Source organism: Falco rusticolus, chromosome 3, assembly GCF_015220075.1.
Source record: "Falco rusticolus isolate bFalRus1 chromosome 3, bFalRus1.pri, whole genome shotgun sequence".
Lineage (NCBI taxonomy): Eukaryota > Metazoa > Chordata > Aves > Falconiformes > Falconidae > Falco > Falco rusticolus.
In genome coordinates, this window is record NC_051189.1 from 50,344,344 (window position 1) to 50,365,506 (window position 21,163).

Below are 21,163 nucleotides of genomic sequence, written 5' to 3' on the forward strand. Positions count from 1 at the left end.
GGTAAGTTCACCCCAGGCTTTTGCTCACCACTTTTCTTGTTTGAGGAGTGTGTTCTTTGCCAGACCCAGTGAAGCCCCCTTTAGCCAAAGAGGGGCTGAGGCATTAACTGAAATGAGTTTGAGGATTTCAGCACAGCCCGTAGCGGATCCCCACCCAGCGTGGTGTTGGTGACTGCTTTAGGCTGCAAGAAATGGAACAAAACCAGCAGGCACTGCAGCCACCCAGGACTGACATGTGAGCATAAGATAACTTTTAAGTGCATTTATAAGTTACATACCAATTTTCAACCACAATGCTTACTGAAAAAAACTAATTGAGACTGTCTTTTCTGAGGAGCTTTATTTTATTCGTTTTGTTTGCTGTATTTTAATCTTTTGTATTCTATAAAAGAAGGTGTATAAAAGCTTAAGATACAAATGCGCTATGTCCTAGCAATATTGTCCCTTCCCAAGTCTGTCTTGTCTTAATTACTACAGTGTGCCCATAATTTCAGAACCACATAGGACTGTATATTCTTGACTCTGTAGCCTTTGTGATAACAGACCTCCTTCTTCCCAAAAGAGTATAACACCTTTCCAAGGACTATTGATTTGTTATATCCAAAGTGAAACTTTTACAAAGCTTATGACAAAAAGTTATTTCTAAGAATCTACCTTTACAGAAACCCACTGTTGCATTAAAGCTATGCTGATGTTTCTTTGCACATCTACTGATCTATGCAGATAGTTAAGACTATGCACACAAAGAGAGTGTACCTGCCCAAGTTGCACAGAAATTATGGGCAGTATTTGGGCAGTTACATTTCTCTCCCAACTGCTAGCTCAGTGTGTGTCCATCTAGGCATTTGTAACATTTATCAGTGTTCATGGTCCTTGCCTTCTGTAACACAGTGGCAGAAAAACAAATCCCAGAGACAGATTCTGGCTTTTACAAAAGTTTTTGAGAGCTCCAGCATGACTTGAACACTTCCTTCAGGTCAGGACTGAAGTCATGTGGTCAGTGAAAGGTAGAGGTGTAAAACACACACGGAGGATTTCTGCTTTCAGTTGTGTCATCGACATAACTTTCAGAGATACAAAAATTCACAAGGAAGAAAGGTCAAAATCAAGGGGAAGATTCCATACCTTTTACATAGGTCATCTTAGAATAATTCTTGACAAATAACAGGTGCTGGAAAATTACTATTCCTTGTTTAAACCACACAACCTACAACAGCACATACCTTGATTGTTGCTCTAGGGCTGGAAAATCACCTTTTCAAATTACTTTCTACTGCCTAGGCTGGTCTTCACTATAGGATAACATACAGGGGACTACATTGTTCTTCCCATTCCTCCCATTTACATATTCCCCTGAAAACAATCAGTTGGGTGGATACAGCCATAAAACAGCAGTGGGAAATGAGGTCTCGAGGTGCAATAAGGCTTCCCCAGCTTTCTAAAGCCCTGTATGCAATCATCAGATGTGGGAGGTGTGAAAAGGTATGGTTACAAGGTATGTGGTGGCGAATACACAGCTCCACATAATGATGCTTCTATACCATTTATCTGTCTCTCTGTTATTTACATATCTCCGCAATTTCTCTGTCACGGGGAATACATAGTAAGCAGAGCTCCTTCTTGACCAACAGAAGTCTTCGGTGGGCGGCGACTATCTTCTGTGAACATATGGGCACTTTACTGATCAGTCTAAGCACTTGAGTATGGAGGAAATACAAGCTAGCAACCAGTGTCTCCTTTTTGCTAGACACATACGGAAGCCTGCATACACAGTGTTGTGTCCTGCCCATTTGCTTTCCAAAGAGACTGAATCCCTGTCACACTGGTGGTCTATGCTGGCTACTGTCTTCCTGAGACTCTTTTCTACATCAGCAGCTTTTACCACTGCCTTGATATACTTTAGAACGATGGCAAATTGTTTAATTGTCTATTCCCAGCGCAGGGCTGAAAAACAGTAGTGTATGTTGAAGGGTCCTTTTTTTTTTAATTTGTACAGAGTATATCAGATAACAGTGCTTTCACCTTGGCCTTGGACAGAATAAGATCATGTAAATATTTAGCACTGAAAAATAAACAGTAATGTCAAATTAACAAATTGTTGTACTACAGTGGCACTGGAAGAAGCCCAAGTTCTATCTATCCGTCTGCAGCAGCAGGGAAAACACTTTCTGGGCTATCTGGGCAACAGCATGAGAAAGCTACAGTGTTAAATATATAATTTAACATTTCAGTAGACAATGTGATACCCAAACTGTTTTTCCAACAGTCTTTTGTCCTTCCTCTCTGTTTTGGTGGCTCCGGTTTGAGAACTACAAACAGAGCAGGGTGGAGGCAAAAGGGAATAATCCAAGTGCCAGGGAGTCTTAACTGTGAATAACAAAAAACTAACCAACCAAACAAAAAAACTCCTTCAAAGCAGAAACAGGTTACTAGATCTTGAACCACAGCTGTTAGAATTATTACAAGTCTGTCAAGTAGCAATTAGACTACTTTGCAAGAATATTAAAAGCACATATCTTCACTTCTGAGAAGGATCTGAAAAGGGAAAATCAGAGCAAACTTCTAGCTTACACAGTACTCTCTACTGCACTTCAGTTACCTATTTCCTGTTTATTTCCCACTTGAAAAATCACATCCCAGAAATATAATGTAATTTTAAAAAACTTGCATTTATGACCATTCAATTTAAAATGTTTTGTTGAAAAAGCACAAAAAACAAATGGAATGCTGTAAACAGATTTAAGTCAGCCACAAGAAACATTCTGACAGATGTTAGCATCTGTGAATATGTATCTTTCATGACAGTCCTTTCCAATCTGGAATCTTTTCAAATAAGAAGATCTACAGGGTTCTTTTTTGTTGTTGTTGTTGTTTCAATACACTTTATAAAATTTCAGCTAGGTTTTCCATACCATAAGGGTGACTTTTCAATATATTAGTCCACCTACTTGGAATGCTAGTTGCAGCACCTGACACACCACTTTTAGTTGTGTATGCTGCCAGACAGGTTAACCCGTTGACTAGATTTATGTTAAGATAAACAGCAAAGATCATCAGATGAAAAAAAAGAGGATAAAAGGGAAATCCAACTTTGAAATGAATTAGTTTTGCAGTATTACCACTTACCAATAAAACTGTTTTACACCGAATTACGTAGGAAAAGACTACTCAGAAACTTGCAACAACTTTCTAGAGCATAATGAATCCCAGCAACTGACTGTCATGTTTCTGGGGCCTGCTCAGACAGAGAAATGCGACTTTCCCCATAGTTCTATTTCTTCCAGCCACTCAAACAAATCCTTGGCTCTTCTAAATATTTTGCTCCCCAAGGGTCCTGCTTGCATGGTAGCAGGCCTTTCCACTGCTCTAAGATCTGGCAAATGCAAAACAAAATCAAGAGCAAAACCAAAAGAACTATTGCTGACCAGCGCACAGAGGCAGATCACATTATATTTTCAAGTAAATGTACTGGTTTTCTTTTGTTCTTGGAATAAAGAGTTGTAGTAGGCTTAGAGTGCTAATGTTCAGGTAGGAAGGAGGTCAAAACATAAGCCAAGAGAAGCGAATGGAAAATTTCTGTAGTCACTCACAAAGATTTTAAAATGTGGATTTCACAGTTATAGCTAGCATTGTTTTGTATTAGCAGTGGTTAGCTCTTGCTTCTTAATAGAAAACACTCTTCTCTCTCGAGCCTCCTCACCCAAATCTTTTGAGTGCTCTGACCAGTTTAACAGCCTAATAGTCCTAAAAATGCATCTATTTTAGTTTCACCCACTACCACACAACCGGCCCTGTCCTTTAAGGCATAAAACTGACCAACTTTATTTTTTACTGCACTCACGTGGCCTGCTCAAAACAAACAGATACTGGCAAGAGCAAAATCCAAATTATACACTGCTTTATCCCAGGAACACAAAGTACAAGGCCGACGCAGTGAGTCAGACACCTCAGTGCCAGTGAGCTCCTCAGGTTGACAGGAGTCTCTTTGGGGTCCTTGCACATGTAAGCCAGGCATTTTTCAAAACAAAGGCAAAATAATCGGCTTTAGACAAACATGTGTTGTGTTATTAGCAAAAGTATCTCTCTCATCAGAGGGGAAAAAGTGGCAAAAAGTATGCCAGGAATGCTGGAAATGGGCAGACAGTCATGGCGAGTCATATTTTCTTCTTTTTTTTTCCCCCCAATGAAACTCCTTCAGCATGAAAATTCCATTTGAGAGAGCAATTGATTACAGGGGGAAAGGCAAATGATTCGACAGTAATGCAGGGAACACGGGTCCAATTTACGTACAACAGAAGCTGGAAAAAATCTCAGTCTCTGTACTGAATTTTCAGTGCCCTCGGAAAATACTTCAGATACTTCAGCTAAGCATATCTAAACCCATCGGACATATCCATTTTTCTGTCAGCAAAAGGCCATATTCTGTATATCTGTATTTATGAATAATAAACCCGGATGCATATAGGCATTACTCTAATTTCTATGCTTTACCGGTGTTCGTTTTAACCAATGAAATGAATCCATTTCCTTACAATGAAAATAGAGGTTTCTCCACAGTCTGCCACTCTTTCTAGAAACTGGATGCCTTGAACAAAATGTGTCACTTCCCTTGCTCCACATTTAATTTCCTGCCTCTTTTCAGCTTACTGTGGTTTTTAATGCTTCCCTGTGGCAACATGTAGGTTATTGTGGAGTGCTGCAAAAGAAGATACACAATAAAACAGCCCGTCTAAAATACAAATCAATTAACTGTTGTTTACAAAACAATGAGTTGTCTAACACATCTTGCCTGATAAAACACAAACATTGCTTTCATAGCAATTTTACTTTACTAAAAGAAGTTCAGAAAGAAAAAAAGAGAGTTTTTCATTACGAAAGAATGAGCCATCAGTTGGTTTAAAGAACTGCCAAAGAGCATTGGACCCTTTTGCTCATTATCAGGTGACAGACACAGACATTTTTGATAGAGAAGAAAAGTCCCATGTGGATACTTATCAGCCATGAAAATAGCAGCTGATAAAGCAGTATGAGGTGTTTTCCATTCCTGTCTTTAAAAGAAGCATTAGTTTTCTTCTTTGCAAAAGAGAAAGTAAGTTGATTTTTCTCTTCAGGGTCCAAAAGACTGTCTGATAGCTGCAAATAACAACAACAACCAAGCTCTTTTGTGAGCAGGGACATCTATAACACTTGAACTCCCAAGAGGCCAGTTTAACAACTGCATGTGAGAATACGCAACTATAGCATGTACTCAGAGGCAATGGACTCTCACTTTTTATTTTATTTCTATCTCAAGTTTGACATAAGACGTGCAATCTGAGATTTCTGTTTTCTTTCACCCCATTCCTGTGAAGGGTGTGGGCTCAGGCAGGTTAACTGCCTCAAACTGTGTGACTGAAAGTTAAGTATACTTTTGGTTAAAAGTTGGGAAGGAAATATGGAGACAGTATTATCATTTGAACTCTGCTAGAATTGATGTTGTTAAAAATGAGCTTGAAGAACAGACTATCAGCTACCTGATTTCTGATCAAACATAGCCCTCTGGAAGAAAATCTATGCTGTCCTCAAAATCATGTATTGATGTGGGACTGCTAAAGTACTTTTCCTCTCACTTTTTAAAAAAATATATAATCTAGCAAGAATTAATTAAATATAAAGCAATGAGCTCAAACAACAAGATGTATCAATTACTTTTTTTAAAAAATAATGCATGTTAAGGTCAATATAACTATTATATGCAAAGGATTTTAAAAAAAATGTTGGGGACAAGGCTGTTGGTAATCACTTTCCTGTGGGTGATGACCAAGCTTGCATTTTAGGAAAGAACAATCTTCCTCAATTCCTCCTGGAGTAATTTTATTGATCAATGAGCGCTGTGAACTATCCAGTGGCTTACAAGGTAGCAAGAACTGGGAGAATTCTGATACTCCAAAAGCTCAGGAAGAAGGACCCGTGAGCATGCTACTATCCACCAGCAGGGTGGCTTAGAGGAACTCAAATTCTTCAAACCTTTGAAGAATCCCTTCAAAGCCTACTGCAAATCACACCTGGAGAGTTCTCAACGGGACCTTTTAAACTAATTGCATATCTCCATTCAGGTCCTAAACTGCAGGAAAAGAGATCTCCTCATGTCCTGAAAGGCTGAACTTAGCAGCTTTATATAAGTTCTGCCACTGCAACTCACATTAATAAGCTTCCTGAGTGAAAACAAAATCAAATGTATCTTACCTTCCAAAATTTTAAGCCAGCATGAACCAAAAGTTAGTGCAAAACCAGAGGAAGGAAATTCAATAATAGACACAGTGATCTCAGACCCAGAGTTGCTGAGAAAGACTTTGAAATCAGTCTTTGGTCTCAAACTTCAAGGATCATAAAAGGAAAGGATCCAACAGTTCAGTACTGGTCAGAAGGGAAAATGTCTGGCACAGCTTTTGTACTTATGAGAACAAGGTCCCATTCTTGATTCCCTACACTGAAAACAGACCACTGTTAGGATGCAGAGGGTAAAACCTTTTGTCTAATGCTGTATGCTCCACGGGTTTTGCACATAAGATTTCTGCATTGCTGATAATGTTTTGAAACCAGATCACTTTTTACTGCACAGAAGCTGAACTGCTGTGACCTCCAGATTACCAGAAGTCAACAAGAGCTTTCTCCAGTGGCTTCACAATGGAAGTTTGCATGTGTACACCTATGTTTCTCCAGTGGCATCTGTGCAAAAATCCTCATTTTAGAAAAGCCTGTTGGTGACATGAACTACAGACAGATCCTTCCCCTCCTCTGGGCAAGACTGCTTCTGTGTCACACTATACCTATTAAAAAACCACACCACTTCCATCCAGAGCCCTGGGCCTTGCTGACAGTGCTTATTCCCTGTGAGCTGACAAGAATGACATTTCCAAACTCCCTCCTCTTTGGTTTCTCGTATATCACAGCCTCAACAGGAAAATTCCCATGCATCTTATTACTCACCTAACGTTCGGTGGATCTGAATTTATGACGGGTGTTGCACAAAGAGGCTTGTTTCCCTGAACGTGGCTTCTGTAAGCTTCTCTTGCAGGCAAACAGTACACCCTTTGGATAATGACTCGCACCTGCACTTCTCTCCATCCCACTGCTCCCTGGCTTTCCACCATTTCAAGCAGAGAATCATTAACAGCACTCTGTGCTAAGGGATGCTGTTTCGAATCACAGTTGTTAGGGATTTGTGGAGCGCAAGCAACCTGGTGAAGGAAATCCCATAAACAGAAACATTTCAGGGGACCTTGAAACTATTTAGTGTTAGTAAAACTTCAGCATAAAAAATGACTGCAAGAAGTGCAAAATCACTTTCAAAATACTTACAGCACGTAAACTAACTTACAGACTAATGGCCAGCATTTATTGTGGATTTTTAATGAACACTCAGAAGAGTGCTCTCCTGTATTTAACTGGTGCTCTGGACTGAGCTAAATCAATTAATGAGCGATGAGGGTGACACTAGCAGGAAAACAGAACTGATATTAGTATTTATGATTCTTCCCTTTGAATTGAGTTTCATTTTTTAGTTCTTTGATGTTCTGTTCCTTCCTCTTCTAAAAAAGGGGTTAAATCCACCTTGAATGCTTACGGACTTTCAGATTAAGTTGAAAATGAACAGTTGCCTACTTTTATAGGACAATAAAGTTAGTCCTCAACTTACACATTTCAATGTAAAATGTTTCAATGTAAAAGAATTAGATGATTAATGAAAAGTATAAAACTTCAAAAGTACAAACCTTAATTTATTCTTCCACTACTTCCAAAACATATTTTAAGAATAAAATCTTCCAAACTTTCAAAATAAATTTTATGAATAAAATTATGCTACATATTGCTTTAATCTAAACAAGTAATTTCATTTATTTTATTTTTTAAATAAATATCTTAGTAGAAAATGCATGCAAGTATAGACTAAAATTATATATATATTTATATATATATATGCATGCTCTTTCCAAGCATGAATCAAATTTCTATTTCTACAATGAAACTTGTTTTTATAAAAAGCTAGGTGCCAAGAAAGGTTTTCAGAGTATTACAGGCTGTGCCATAAGTATTATTCACCAGTAGAGAAGGAAAATTTGCAGTATTTCAAAGAAAATCGTGATAGGACACTACCCTTTGTCTACAAAGCGGTTCCAATAAAAATTGTCTACTGAGTTTTAAATGAAGTGAATTTTTTTCTTAGGAACCATGAGGGGAACAAGTAAATTGTTCTGGTTTTTGAATGCCATAGTAGAAGCTTCTTACAAGGTAGCACTGAAGCGAGGAAGGAGATCAGGATTTGAGTTATGTAATTTTTTAATTCCCAGGCCTATAATGGGAATTGTATATAAGGCAAATACAAAATGCTGACACTCAGTGTTGTTCATCAAACTTGTAGGGCCAAACTTCTCAAATATTAAGAATTATTTTGGCTGGCCAATATAAAGCTTTTACAAGAGCCTTGCTTTCAGAAAATGCTGGCACAGACTATCAGAAAACCAGATCCCTTAAAACACCTCAGCTTGTACACCCACAGCTAGACATGCACAATTAGTAGTCATTTTAATATAAACCAAGCCAAAACAGGAAAGAAAACAAATTGAAGGGGTGGGAAAGGGTGGTGGTGGTACCAATTGATGCTTGAAAGAAATTATAGGATTGATTAGGAAATGAGTTAAAAAATAGGAGTGGGAAAAGGGAATGTTTATTTAAAATAATATCTTGAGTAAGTTAGCAGAAAACAGATTTTTACTTCAAATAATGTTCAGCTCTTCAGCTAAACACCTCAGCTTGTACACCCACAGCTAGACATGCACAATTAGTAGTCATTTTAATATAAACCAAGCCAAAACAGGAAAGAAAACAAATTGAAGGGGTGGGAAAGGGTGGTGGTGGTACCAATTGATGCTTGAAAGAAATTATAGGATTGATTAGGAAATGAGTTAAAAAATAGGAGTGGGAAAAGGGAATGTTTATTTAAAATAATATCTTGAGTGAGTTAGCAGAAAACAGATTTTTACTTCAAATAATGTTCAGCTCTTCAGCTACAAAGAATAAGAGAAAAATCAATGAAAAACCAAGATACAATTTAGCACAGTAGTGAGACTGCAGCACAATAACCTCACAGCAGTTCAGCATTTGAATAGGCCAAAAGCCTCCGTTAAGAAAATATTATTAAAATAAACACAGCATATTATTCAGCCTTGGCTAAATGAAAGGGGAAACTGAACAGGTCAGTAATCTAGAATTTCTGTTACAATTTCCAAACATCTGCTCACCGACTTCTTGCTACGTGCTAAACTGTGAACCAAATGGACCTTACCTGATGATCTGAAGATTCCTGGTGTAACTCATCATCAAGGTCATCTAGTTTGAACTTCTGTGCCAAAGATATAATATTCTTCTTAATAAGCATCTTTGTAAAACCACTTGTCTTCTCTCTTGTTTCTGAATGTTCACTAAGTAGCACCTTCTGACTAAAATACGTATTCATGATAACAGGAACATCTGCATTTCTGAGCAGCAGTTTTTGCCTGGAAAAAAATAATTTAAGTGGCATCAGATCCATTACAAGGTAAAACTACCAATAAGCACTATTTTAAAATGTGTGTTGTGTTGTATTTCTCTCCCATTTTTTCTATAGTTACCACTAAAACACTCAAAGGTGTGTTGCCCAAATTGCAAACAACCCTGCCCGTGGACATGTTCAGCTTGGGTCAGCCCTACCACCTCAGGCATAGCCCTGGGCGAGTGGAACTTCACTGTGTGCAGGGACAACTGACGCCTGGGAGGGGGCTGAGCTGATGAGCCCCTGAACCCCATCTGGCTTCACACAAATGATTCTCGGTGTCTCCACATTGTCAGCACAGAACCAAGAGCACCAGGAACCCTTGCATACAGCTACTGAGGTAAAAGCCATGGATGAAAGTTATCAGTCCTGTTCTGTGCTAATTCAGAACACTGGCCCTGCTGGACCCAGCCTGGCCCTGGCAGACCAGGACATCTGGTGAGCGTTTCCCACCAACCCAAAGCCATTCTCACTGCAGCCAGCACCACGCTGTTCTTTCCGCTCTTTTTCGTCTCTTTTTCTAAAAGCCAAATCTTATGTTTTTCCTATGATATGCTGTGTATTATTTTGCCTGTGTGTTTGCTGCTGCCATAAAAGTGCTCTCCAAGACCCAGTTTTGGTTTCTAGTGCCAATGTAAATTCCCAAACAGCTTCATATGCAGCAATTTCTTGCTTAATCTAACAGATTAAGGTAATGGTTACAGAACCTCTAAATACGCAATAATTTAATGTCAAAGCATGTCTCGATGTTGGGATTTTTTCATGTGCTAGTATCACCGTCATACACTTAGAAATATGCTTTTTATACTCACAGGATACAAACCCAATGAAGTCAGCTAACAAAAACAATCAGCAATCTCATTTTCTAGAGACCATCAAAACAGAAACAAAATTCACTTAGTGACTTTATTACAGGCTGTGTTTTTCTACTATTAGATTTTATCGCTTGGGAGTAAAACAAGGCCTCCTGCCTTGGCAGCAAAGCTGAGCTGACCTGAGTTCAGAAGTAACCTCAGGACTTCAGTCTCGAGACTGCTCAACTACTACGGAGATGAAGCAAGTTTTCACCTCTATGACACTGTCTGCCAAAAGGCAACCAATGAAAGTTAAAAACCAAACCAAACCAAAACAAGCCCATTCAAAATACTTATTTCTGATCTCAGTCCATACAAGACCTTGACCATGGTCTGTTATAAAACAGACCCCTTCATTCCCTAGAGAGTAGATAGCTACACAGAAATTAATGCATTCATATTTTCAAAAGCATAGGAAGAGCTGCAGCAATTACGATTTGAAATAAAAATTTGTGAAAAGTTACAACATAAAACTAAGTACTGAACTTCACCATGATGCCTTAGTGCCATCTGTGAGCTTTTTGGATCTAAGTGAGAGGTAGTTCATCCCTATGGGACACTGAGTCCCTTGACTCCAGGTGAATTTGCTAACAAAGGTCCCAGTTAAGAGAAGCATGACAGTAGCTTACTAGGCTGCCAAATTGACATTGCCTGGTAATTTTCTGCATTACAGGATTAAACCCAAGGAATTAGTTTGGTCAGACAAACTAAGACATCTCTGATCTTATGAGATTTTTAAACTGTCACTACCCCCTTTTTTCTAAAGAACAAAAACGTATATAAAGTTTGCTACAGATCTCAGAACAGTTTGGGCTGTCTTCATATGCAGATGTGGAATGAAAATTTTAGCACCTACTTTTTTCAGAAGTCTGTGTTCAGACCCAAAGTAAACAGGAAATCTATCTGAACACGAGACTGTTACGTCACTAATGTCAGAAGAATGTTTGCTTGATCTAAATCATCTCATTCTCTAAAAAAATACTGACGTTAGTAGCAAATCATTCGCAGGAACTCTGAGGTTTATGGTTTTATTTTTATTTTCCTGTGCAGATATGTGATCAGCTATTTTATTTTTTTTGAGGCAGGTAGGTTTTACTGATACCCAAATTACGTGTACCAGGGTTTTGCTATGCCTATGTATTCCATGCCTCGAGTACTTTTATAACTACTAAGAGCTTTCTCAGCTCAGTTTCCATCGTATTTTTACATAAGTAAGGCATAAATTAATGGCTACTTGGCATTTCCACAAGCAAGAAAGGGGACATGTATACACTTTCAGGAGAAGCTTCCCATTTCTTACCTGCAATGAGTTCACTAAAACCACTCTCCTTAAGTAATCATTTGTTTTAGATGTGCATAGGTGTCCACAGACTTAGCAGTAACTCTTCAGCTAGGTCAGAGGAATAATCATAGGAGTCTACTTAAATCTTCCCTATTTCTCAATGGACAGATTCCTCCCAACAAGAAATGAAAGGGACCAGCAATAAATAGAAATAGCAATGAATTGAAATAAAAGAAATAAGAAAAAAGTTTGTAATAAACTCACGATTGGAAATACTTTACATTTATATACAGATATAAATAATACATAAAACAATGTATACTCTCCCTATATAATATATAATAATTATATTGTATTATATCTATATATATGCTTCCCAAGTTTTTATATGTATAGTCTTCAATATGAAGAAAAGAATTACTAATATAATATGAATTAATTGAATGGAAACCTCTGACCCGTTCCAGGAGTTCTTCCTAGTATTGCTCAGCTCAAACAAGTTCTGCAGGATGGGAATTTTGATCACCATCATGGCAGAAAACTCTGCATTGCCATTGTACATTGCTCATACTGTTCTCTTTGCGACGAAGGCAACCATGTTAGAAACACACACATACGCCTTAATTCTTTTTGTCTGCTCGAAAGGTACAGACGAGGACAAAGAAAGCCTATCAAGCTGGAACAGTTAGGGGGAAACAAAAAATCACTTCCCCAAGCAATCCCTGCAGTATTGGCCCTGTGACCAAGACACCGTAATGGGTCACATCAACCTTCTGCAGCTGGAACAGCTGCAGATTCTTTACAGCCAGAGGCAGCCCTACTCTGGAGGATAGAAAGTACACTCTGTAGCATCCTCTTAACAGATAAAGTGTTAAATGGGCATTTCAAGTCTTCTGTAACCTCTCTTAAATTTCTTCTATCTGCTTCGTTATATTTTAAAGCTTATTTTCAAAGAATGAGAGACATCATTTCATTCAGCAAATCACACAGAGACAATGGAAAGAAAATAAAGTTCACTATAAACTTAAAAAACCCACCACCACCTCTTGTACTCTCTGATTTTCTTATCACTCAGCAAAGTATACTGAAATGTTGGATTAGTAATCAACTTCGTTAATAACTGCCTTTGGAGGAAAGGTCGTCTGTAATGACCTGAACTTTTTATACTACAGGGCATTTTTTTTCCTGGTATGTAGACAATCAGCAATTGCCGTAACTGGTCACATGCTAAAGAAACATGAGGCAATAATGTTATTTTTTTTCTTTTCCAGCAGCAGCTTGCTTCTCTCTCCAAGGATGTAGCTTGCTTTTTCTCTTCCTCCCCCCTATGATGAAATGGCTATCTGGCAAAGTAGAAGCAGATGTCCTTGCCTACTTCTCTGTTAATCATAGTCTATCACCATTTGAGATACAAAACACTGCAGAAATTTACAGCACGCCACAGTGTAAAGCAGCTGAAGTTTCAGCTTGAGGCAGGGGCTTAATCCTGCCGCTGAACCATCAGCAGGTTCGCACTGCGGTCTGCCCCGCGCAGCCCATCCACGGGCTCAGGCAGCAGAAGCTGTGACTCTATGGCAGCAGCTAGCTCACAAACCACACGCTTCCGCTCAGTTCTGCTGACATCAAACGGTGGTGCTGGTTCATGAACTCAAGAAAACTCTGGATCACTTTAAATTAGAGAACATATTTTTTTGTTTGCTCTCCCCGGGTATTTTATTGTGCTTTCCCCCCCCTCTCTTTTACAAAGTGTAAAGTGCCTAGAGCATTTTTTTCTTTAAGAGTACATTGCATTAACTGAACACTCTTAACATTTCACCGACCTACAACATACACTGTAATTATGAAACAGGCTGATTTCAAACCTCAGAACAATGATTTCTGTGTAAAGAAGGTTTAACACCCACCAAGTAGAACAACAGTAGTACATGCAGGATAAGAGCATTCCAGAGCCTTACACTGCTGCCCAGAAGCGTGAGGAGTCATCCCCCACAGGAACACCCTACAGGGCCCATCCCTAACTTCCTATGAACTGCTTATTTTGTCCAATGTGGAGGAAATTGCTCACGCTGCCTCTCGCTTGGGGTTGAGTGCCATTTGCAATGATTTACCTGTGAAAAATTGTAACACGTCTAATAAATGCCTAAGCACCAAAATAATGATAATAATTAAAAAAAAACAACCAACACCCAAATTTCACGAGTTCAGACGATCCCTGCCCACCTACCACCCAAGCATGATAACTATCTTCCCAACACGCAGCCCAAACTGAAAAGCCATTTGGAAGAGATTTACCTTCTGCCATGCCTAGAGATTGCCCAAACACAGAATTTTCATCCATGAGTGAGTAATCTCACTACTCACATGTGAACTTCCATCAGGATCATTTATCATTGTTTGAATGATCTGTATGAACACGGTGTTTGCAAGCTCACACTTTCATAACGCAAAACTTCTTCCCCTGCCCTCACCTCAAAAAACCAAGAATCAGCTAGTATCACTTTCTTTGAAATAATCTTATTCAAAGCAACAGATTATCGTGGGACAAGTTCTGAAGGCTGATTGCACTCTTTTCTCCATGAAGAAAGAGTATTAACCGTTGAGACCAATGTCCAGTCATAAATGTAAAATACACAATTCTCAGCTGTGTCAGGCTTCCACAGAAATGTAGCTGTAACACATCAGAATAGCGCCTCTGCAGAAGATGTAACAATAAAATGCTGCTCAAGCCACATCTAAAATGTCTGCTTTTTGAGTATGATGTATTTGATTTGTGAATAGTTAAGATACTTGTTTCGTTCCTCTACTGGAAAAATATTTTGTCTGAGGTCTCATTCCGTGAATACAACACACAAAGAAAAAGAATACGTAGCTATTAAATGTATATGTTGTTATAATCCAGTCTGTTAGCATTTGTCACTCAACCTTAAGTAAAAAGCAAACTCTAAGGAAATTACTAAAACAACACAAGTAATAAAAAAACCCACTTCTTTATTGAGGCAAAAGTTCCTTCTGCAAAATAATATTGTACTTTTCAACAAAAATACTTGTAAACACAAGAAATCACTCCAGCAAGAAATTATGGTACACAAAGCCAACATTTTAATCACCATATCATTTTACTAATTTCAAAGGAATCATATAAACTAACCACTGGCTTGCCATAGTACTGCCTTTTGAAATGTGACACCTTGTAGCACAAAAAAAAGTTGCATGGAAATTTTCACATTTAAGAAGCGCTCTGCTATAAAAAGCTTGTGGTTAACATTATGCACTATTATATCACACACCCAGTGCCCTCACCTCTGTAGTGAGGTGCACCGTGTGCTAAGTGAAGAGGATATACAGGTCTTCTGATGTAGGAAAGCACAGATGGATATCAAAGCAAATCTCATCCACCTCCAGGAAATTACTGCAATACCTAGCTTCACCAAGACTGGAAAGTAGGGAAATTTCTCAGAGCTCTCCAGCCACATGCTTCAGCTACGAAGAAAGCACCTGAAATTTCTAGCATTCTGGACCACAAGTTATCACAACAGAGCTTAACCTTTGGCACTGCCAAGCATAAAGTTCCACTCACAGGCTGTGCTTATGTGCAAACTGGCATGAAAACAATCTCTTGAGCTTGTTGGGTAATGCTTTTGAGAGCATTTGCTGAAAATCTAGTACAGCTATGATGCTGAGATTTTTTTAACACCTAACATGTAAGTTGGGCACAAAATAATTGTTAAAAGATTTAAAGTTCTATTATTTAAAAAACTGCACACAATACAGCATTAAATGAGAAAGTTGCTTTAAAAACAAAAACATCCCCACACACAGTATGAGGGTGTTACAAGTGACTAGGGAGATATAAATATCATGGTTATCTTTTCATAATCAAGATGTTATGAAAGAATTCCAATCTGTGTGTTTACCCCATATATGAACTTGAGTCTGACTAGCCACGAGCTCATTACTCAGACGATGATTTCTCTCTGCTCCCAGTGCTAAACTGCACGTAGGGCTTGAGGTGGCTGAGGGAGGATAGCTGGAGCTACCAGAAAGTCCAGGGATATGTTGAAGGGATTCTGAAAGGCAAAAAAAAGGAAGCAACCAAACTGCAAAGTGACATCATATTAAAACTTGTGGTGAATGTTAGAGATACAAATGGCCATACTGGTGTGAGATCAGAGGCCCATCTACCCCATACTCTAGCTTACAGCAGCAAACAGCAAATGTTTGAAGACCATGAAAGTAAAAGCAAGCATCTAGTGAAAGCTCTCCAGAACACTCTCTAGTAACTCGTAAAAACTTTCAGCTTCAGGACTTCCTAATGCAGAAATAATATCTTTGTGGATACAGTCCTTGCAGACACAAGTTCCTGGACGTTTCTTCCAGGAACTTAGGTGCCTGCTTTTTGACCATCTGTACATTTACAGCATCTACAACATCCTGCAGCATCTGTAGTCCTCTGCAGTCTAATTACACGCACGTGAGAAACCACTTCCTTTTATTTCTTTTGATCTGTCACCTAGTGGTTACATTGCTGCCCCCCACTTCTTGCTTTTAAGAGGCAATGAACAATCATCCCTCTTGATGCACTTCCTAATACAGACCTTGATCACATCCTCTCCCAGCCACTGCTTTTTCAAGGTGAGGAGCCCTAGTCATCTTAGTCATCTCTCATGGGGAAGCTGCTCCATACCCCTCCTTGTCACTCTGATATTTTTCCACTTCTGCTACATATTTTTGATTTGAGAGACTGAAATTCCAATATAAAAATACACCATTAATTTCTACAGTGACATCATGATGTTTCTGACTCCATTTCTGTTAAGTCTTACCATTCTATATATTCTTCTAATCATTATTCAGTCTTCTAATCAGCTGATACATTAATGAACCTATCAGAACACTAAAAACACATTCACAGATACTAACAATCCAGAGTCCATCATTTTATATGTGCACTATGCATTTACCTACAATTTCCTAGTAAGAGAGGTCAAATCCTTCCTCCAGCCCTAGTTCTAGAGCACTCTATAGGAGGATGAACATACTCCCCTGTCCATAGGATTGTGAGGACCACAGTGCGCCATTGAAGAGGAAGGAAACCTGCATAATATTCTGTTATACACAAGGTGTCCAGTTCTCTATTTCCTTCGTAGGCACCATGACACAATGGAGATTGGAGGCAACAGATTACACCAACAACTCTGCCTGTGGTGGAAAGGTAAGGAGTGCGGCCACTCTACCACCGTTACACAGCATCACCAGTCATGATGTATCAGGAGAAGATGCTTCTCAGGCCAGAACAGATCTGCAATATCCACCCAAGCAGCTGAGGGCCATGTGTTAAAGAACTTGAGCCCAGAATTTCTGACCAAGGTACAAGTCAGGGTACTTGGTTGCGTGAGTCAGGTCTGCAAGTTTCAGAGAAACTTTGACAAATGTACTCCATTTTAAAACACATTGTTCGTTTCCTATTTTTTCTTAGCCAGGACGCGGAGCAAAACCAAATTCTGGTCTGGCCTGGTGAGGTCACTTCTTATACAGGCAAATCCAGTGCTATCAGCACATTAGTACAGGGAGAGTAGCTGAAAGGAGAAGCAGTTCTGGGTTCTCTGGTAACACAAGAGGGATCACAAAAGGTAGCAAGAGCTTGCTCAGTGCCACAGAGTGCAACAGCAAAGCAGAGGACTCCCTCTGAGCTGGTCAAACTACTGGCAAGAAGGTGGCCAGCAGCCTGGATGTCTCAATGAACAGCACCAGGCAGATGGAAGTGGCTGGACCCCTAGCACACAGAGCTGCTGTGCAGAGCTCCAGAGGTCCTTAGCCACATTGCAGACCAAGTTTGATTGCACTGTGGTCCACTTCAGCCTTACTGAGCTGAGGAAAACCTATTTTTTCACTGTATTTGCAGCTACCATTGATAAATGGGTAACAAAGGTAAAGGTGGTATGGACAAGACAGGTACCACAAAACTCTGTTCTAGGCAAAGACCTGCCTGCAGTAATCCACTCACCACAGCCATTGGTGAAAAGATGGCAATGCTAGAGGCCACAGTGGGAACTTAAAATTTTTAATGAAACATCCTGGTGTAGATGCAGCCTGAGTGAAACTTTCTGGGCAAGGGAAACCTGGTAGCTCAGCCTCCGACAGAAACACTGCTCTTCTGTGATAGACAAAACACCTTTCTGTTCAGGGTGTAAAACAGCCCTCAATAGGGTTTGTACTTTTAAGTTATCACTCACAAGAATTACTGTCAGAGCTTCATTTTGCTTCTAATGTAATAGTACATATCTTCTCAATTAAATCACCGTAGATGGATTCTATGTCATTGCTCTCAGCTGGAACAAGGAAAAAACCCTCTGAGAAACAACATTTAAATTCAACACTCTCCTTAATGTTGTCTTTTTTTTTTTTTTTTAACTAAGAACAATCTTAACATTTATGCATTACTTTAAAGACATAATTGTACAGAACAAGCAAAAACTTCTAATTCTAGTATTGAAATCTTATACTGATGGTCTCCATGTCATTGCTTCACTTTTGGTTTATTTTATTTCACTGAACAGTTGCAATGACAATTAGCCACCAGATCACATCTGGGAGAATTTTCATACTGTATCACACTATTCTTACATACACAAATTTCTTTATCAGATTCATCTAAGAGGACTGATGACTCAGCAGAGCAGACTCCATAATGCAACGAGATGGATGAACCCCTGAATTGTTTTTTTTGTGATCCCATTAGCCTTCAGAGGTTTCAACAGCTTCACCATGTTCTAGGTTTACTTTTCAGTTTCAAAGGGTATTTATTTCTAGAAGGAAACTCTCTTTTCTGCTTCAAATGGAAGAAAATTACAGAGGTATAGTGGAAAGATGAAAGCCTTACTATTTAAAAAAAAGTACACACAGCTCTGCTCCTAAGTTTCTTTAAAATACTTCAACAGCTACCAACTGAGTAAGTCCAGTTTACCCACCGTAATTCTGTGTTGTGCAGTCATAGGAATACAGATCCTTGAAACTGATTATCAGCCAAGTTGAAAGAAGGGAGAAAATACCCGACAAAGCATTATAGAAATAAAACCTAAACCCAACTTGTTCAGAACAAAAGTGAGATCTGTATTTTCCTAGAGGACCTAAGAAAACAGTATTGCAACCTGAGCCATTGCTTGAACTACTATCATAAATATAATAAAACTACAAGCCTGATACAAACATACCCACCAAAACAGGGGGCCATCAATAACCTTTAAAAACTTGGAAAAGTCCTGGCATCAGTGAGGTTGTGACATACAGTCACACATGAAGGGCCACTTCTTAGACAACCCACTTCAGCCAAAGAGCTCTGCAGAAGCAACCACTTCCAAGGGAAAGAAGCATTTTGGAGTATGGGTACTCTCACTCACTATTGCACCCAGCCCTCCCCTGCCGAAAGGAGCAGAACCAAAGCATTTGAAGTTATGGGAAAACACCTGTGAAAACATACTGATTTTGGAGGAAACTGACGAGAGAAACAGAAGGGAGAAGGTGTGCCATCATGGAGAAGTTGGCCCTGGCAAAGCAAAAAAACCCTTAAATTTGAAGTGAGAATGACGTTCCAAGAACGATAGTGAAATTAGCCAGTACAGAGAAGTGTTTATACAATACAGGGTGAAACCACTCCTTTACACATTTCCCAAGCGAACAACCATAAGCTAATCAGGGGCTTAAATATATCCCGTATTGTTTAACAAAGGATGGCATCCCTATTCTCAGGTGTGGAAGCTGCACACCAAGTTTCAGAAGCAGGGATTTTGCTGCCAAATTTGAAAACCTGAGAAATATGAACCTAAAGGAGGACTGCTGACTGACTTCTTACAAAGGAATCATCGTGCATTTTTTTTAATTTTCTATACTTTTCGCATTATAGGTACCTTCACTAAAATAACAGCAAATACAGTATCACTTTACAATATGCCAGGTTTTACGCTACATACACAGGATCAAACTGGTCCCTGTTTTTGAGATGAGTCACACGCCATCACAGGCAAAAACAGAAGAAAAAAAGTCTTTGAGAAAACAATCAGGTTCCAGCAAAACTACCTGCCTTCCCTCCCGAGTGCTCCCACTGCTAGTGAAGTACTATTGGCAAGAAACAATCTAACTCCAAAGAAATATGTTTGTTTCAGCTGATACTCATCCCTGTGTAAGCTGAAATTCTCCTTTTTTAACCCCTTCTAGTGGCAGGACCCTACCTGCTTTCTTATTTTTTTGATTTTTTAATTTAAAAGTGTCCTCTTCTTGTTTAGCCAGGCAAAGGGCTGGCTTTTCTTAGCTTCCCTTCCCAAGGAGTGCACCCTGGTCCGCAGCCACCCTGCTGGGCCCTGCCTGCACTGCTCCTCCGGGAGCTGGTACTCTGCAAGGGAGGAGAGAGTTCACACTCATACTCACGTGCAATTCAAGATGGACCTAAATAAAACTGATTCTCTTACTCAACTGCATCACTAAACAGGATGTGGAAAACCATAGATAAATGTAATAATACTAGCGCATTCTTGCTTGAAATTGTGCAAGTAAATATATTTAGGATATTTTATTTTAACACATATTTTGACACCCGTTTTTAAAGCTAAGTTACTTGTGTTCTGTATTTTCCTCTTTATCAGTTAACAAAAAAAAAAAAGGCAGCATACCTGAAACCAGTCTAGTACAAATACTGTTTGAAGAAGCTGATTTCCTGTATGTAAATGTGCTCAGCTGAAAAAATGTCCAGGGCACGATTCCCGGACTACAATACAGGAAAAACGAGGAGTTCCCTGGCTTAGTTTACATCAGAAGGAAGACACAAGGGACTCATCAAGGGAAAAGAGGCCATTCCATGACTCTGGTATGTGCATGCACATACACACAAAAGTGCATGCACATGCGTGTGCGCTCCCTTCTCTTCCCTGCCTTGCCTTGCCCCGGCAGGGCGGGTGAGCTGGCGCAACATCCCCTCAAGGGAACAGCTCTTGAAAGATCTGATACGGCATTTTTACGTTCAACTGACTGCATGCAACATTCCTGTAAAAAAAAAAGATCTGTTTGCTTGCTTGAAGCGTCACAAAGATAATATTCACGTCTGTGACCCTGACTGTCTCTGGTCAAAAGGCAGAGAGATTGTGCAGACCGCGTTGATCTCCAGCACCCCTGGGACGCCCGCCAGAGAACAGTGCTGCCGTCTCAGAGTAGAGGGTCAGATCCCTCGGCCTTTGGCTAAGGCTGGTAGCAGTCCCTCCGGCTAATTGCTGAGAAGGTAAATGGCACGCATGGGAAGCTTGCCTTCCACAGCCTTACACCTGATACTGACGTACACAGCAAAAACACTGGTGTCCTAAATTTGGGGAGAGAATACTGTTTTTTTCCTTAGAGAACCTTACCTCCAGATCACTTGTCTTTCCATTACTTCTTTATCATTGTTGTCCTCAAAATTCCTACACCACCACC

General features: G+C 39.5%; 1 protein-coding gene across 4 annotated transcripts in view; it reads right to left on the reverse strand.

Annotated features, from left to right (window-relative positions):
* The window catches only part of SPIDR (scaffold protein involved in DNA repair), a 209,370-nt gene that overhangs the window by 64,867 nt on the left and 123,340 nt on the right, over positions 1-21,163 (reverse strand). For all 4 annotated transcript variants that reach the window (XM_037379017.1, XM_037379016.1, XM_037379019.1 and 1 more), the window contains exons 9-10: positions 9,326-9,536; positions 6,970-7,220 (exon numbers count right to left, since the gene is read on the reverse strand). In XM_037379017.1, the coding sequence (XP_037234914.1) occupies positions 6,970-7,220; positions 9,326-9,536 (462 nt within the window). The remainder of the gene's footprint in view (positions 1-6,969; positions 7,221-9,325; positions 9,537-21,163) is intronic.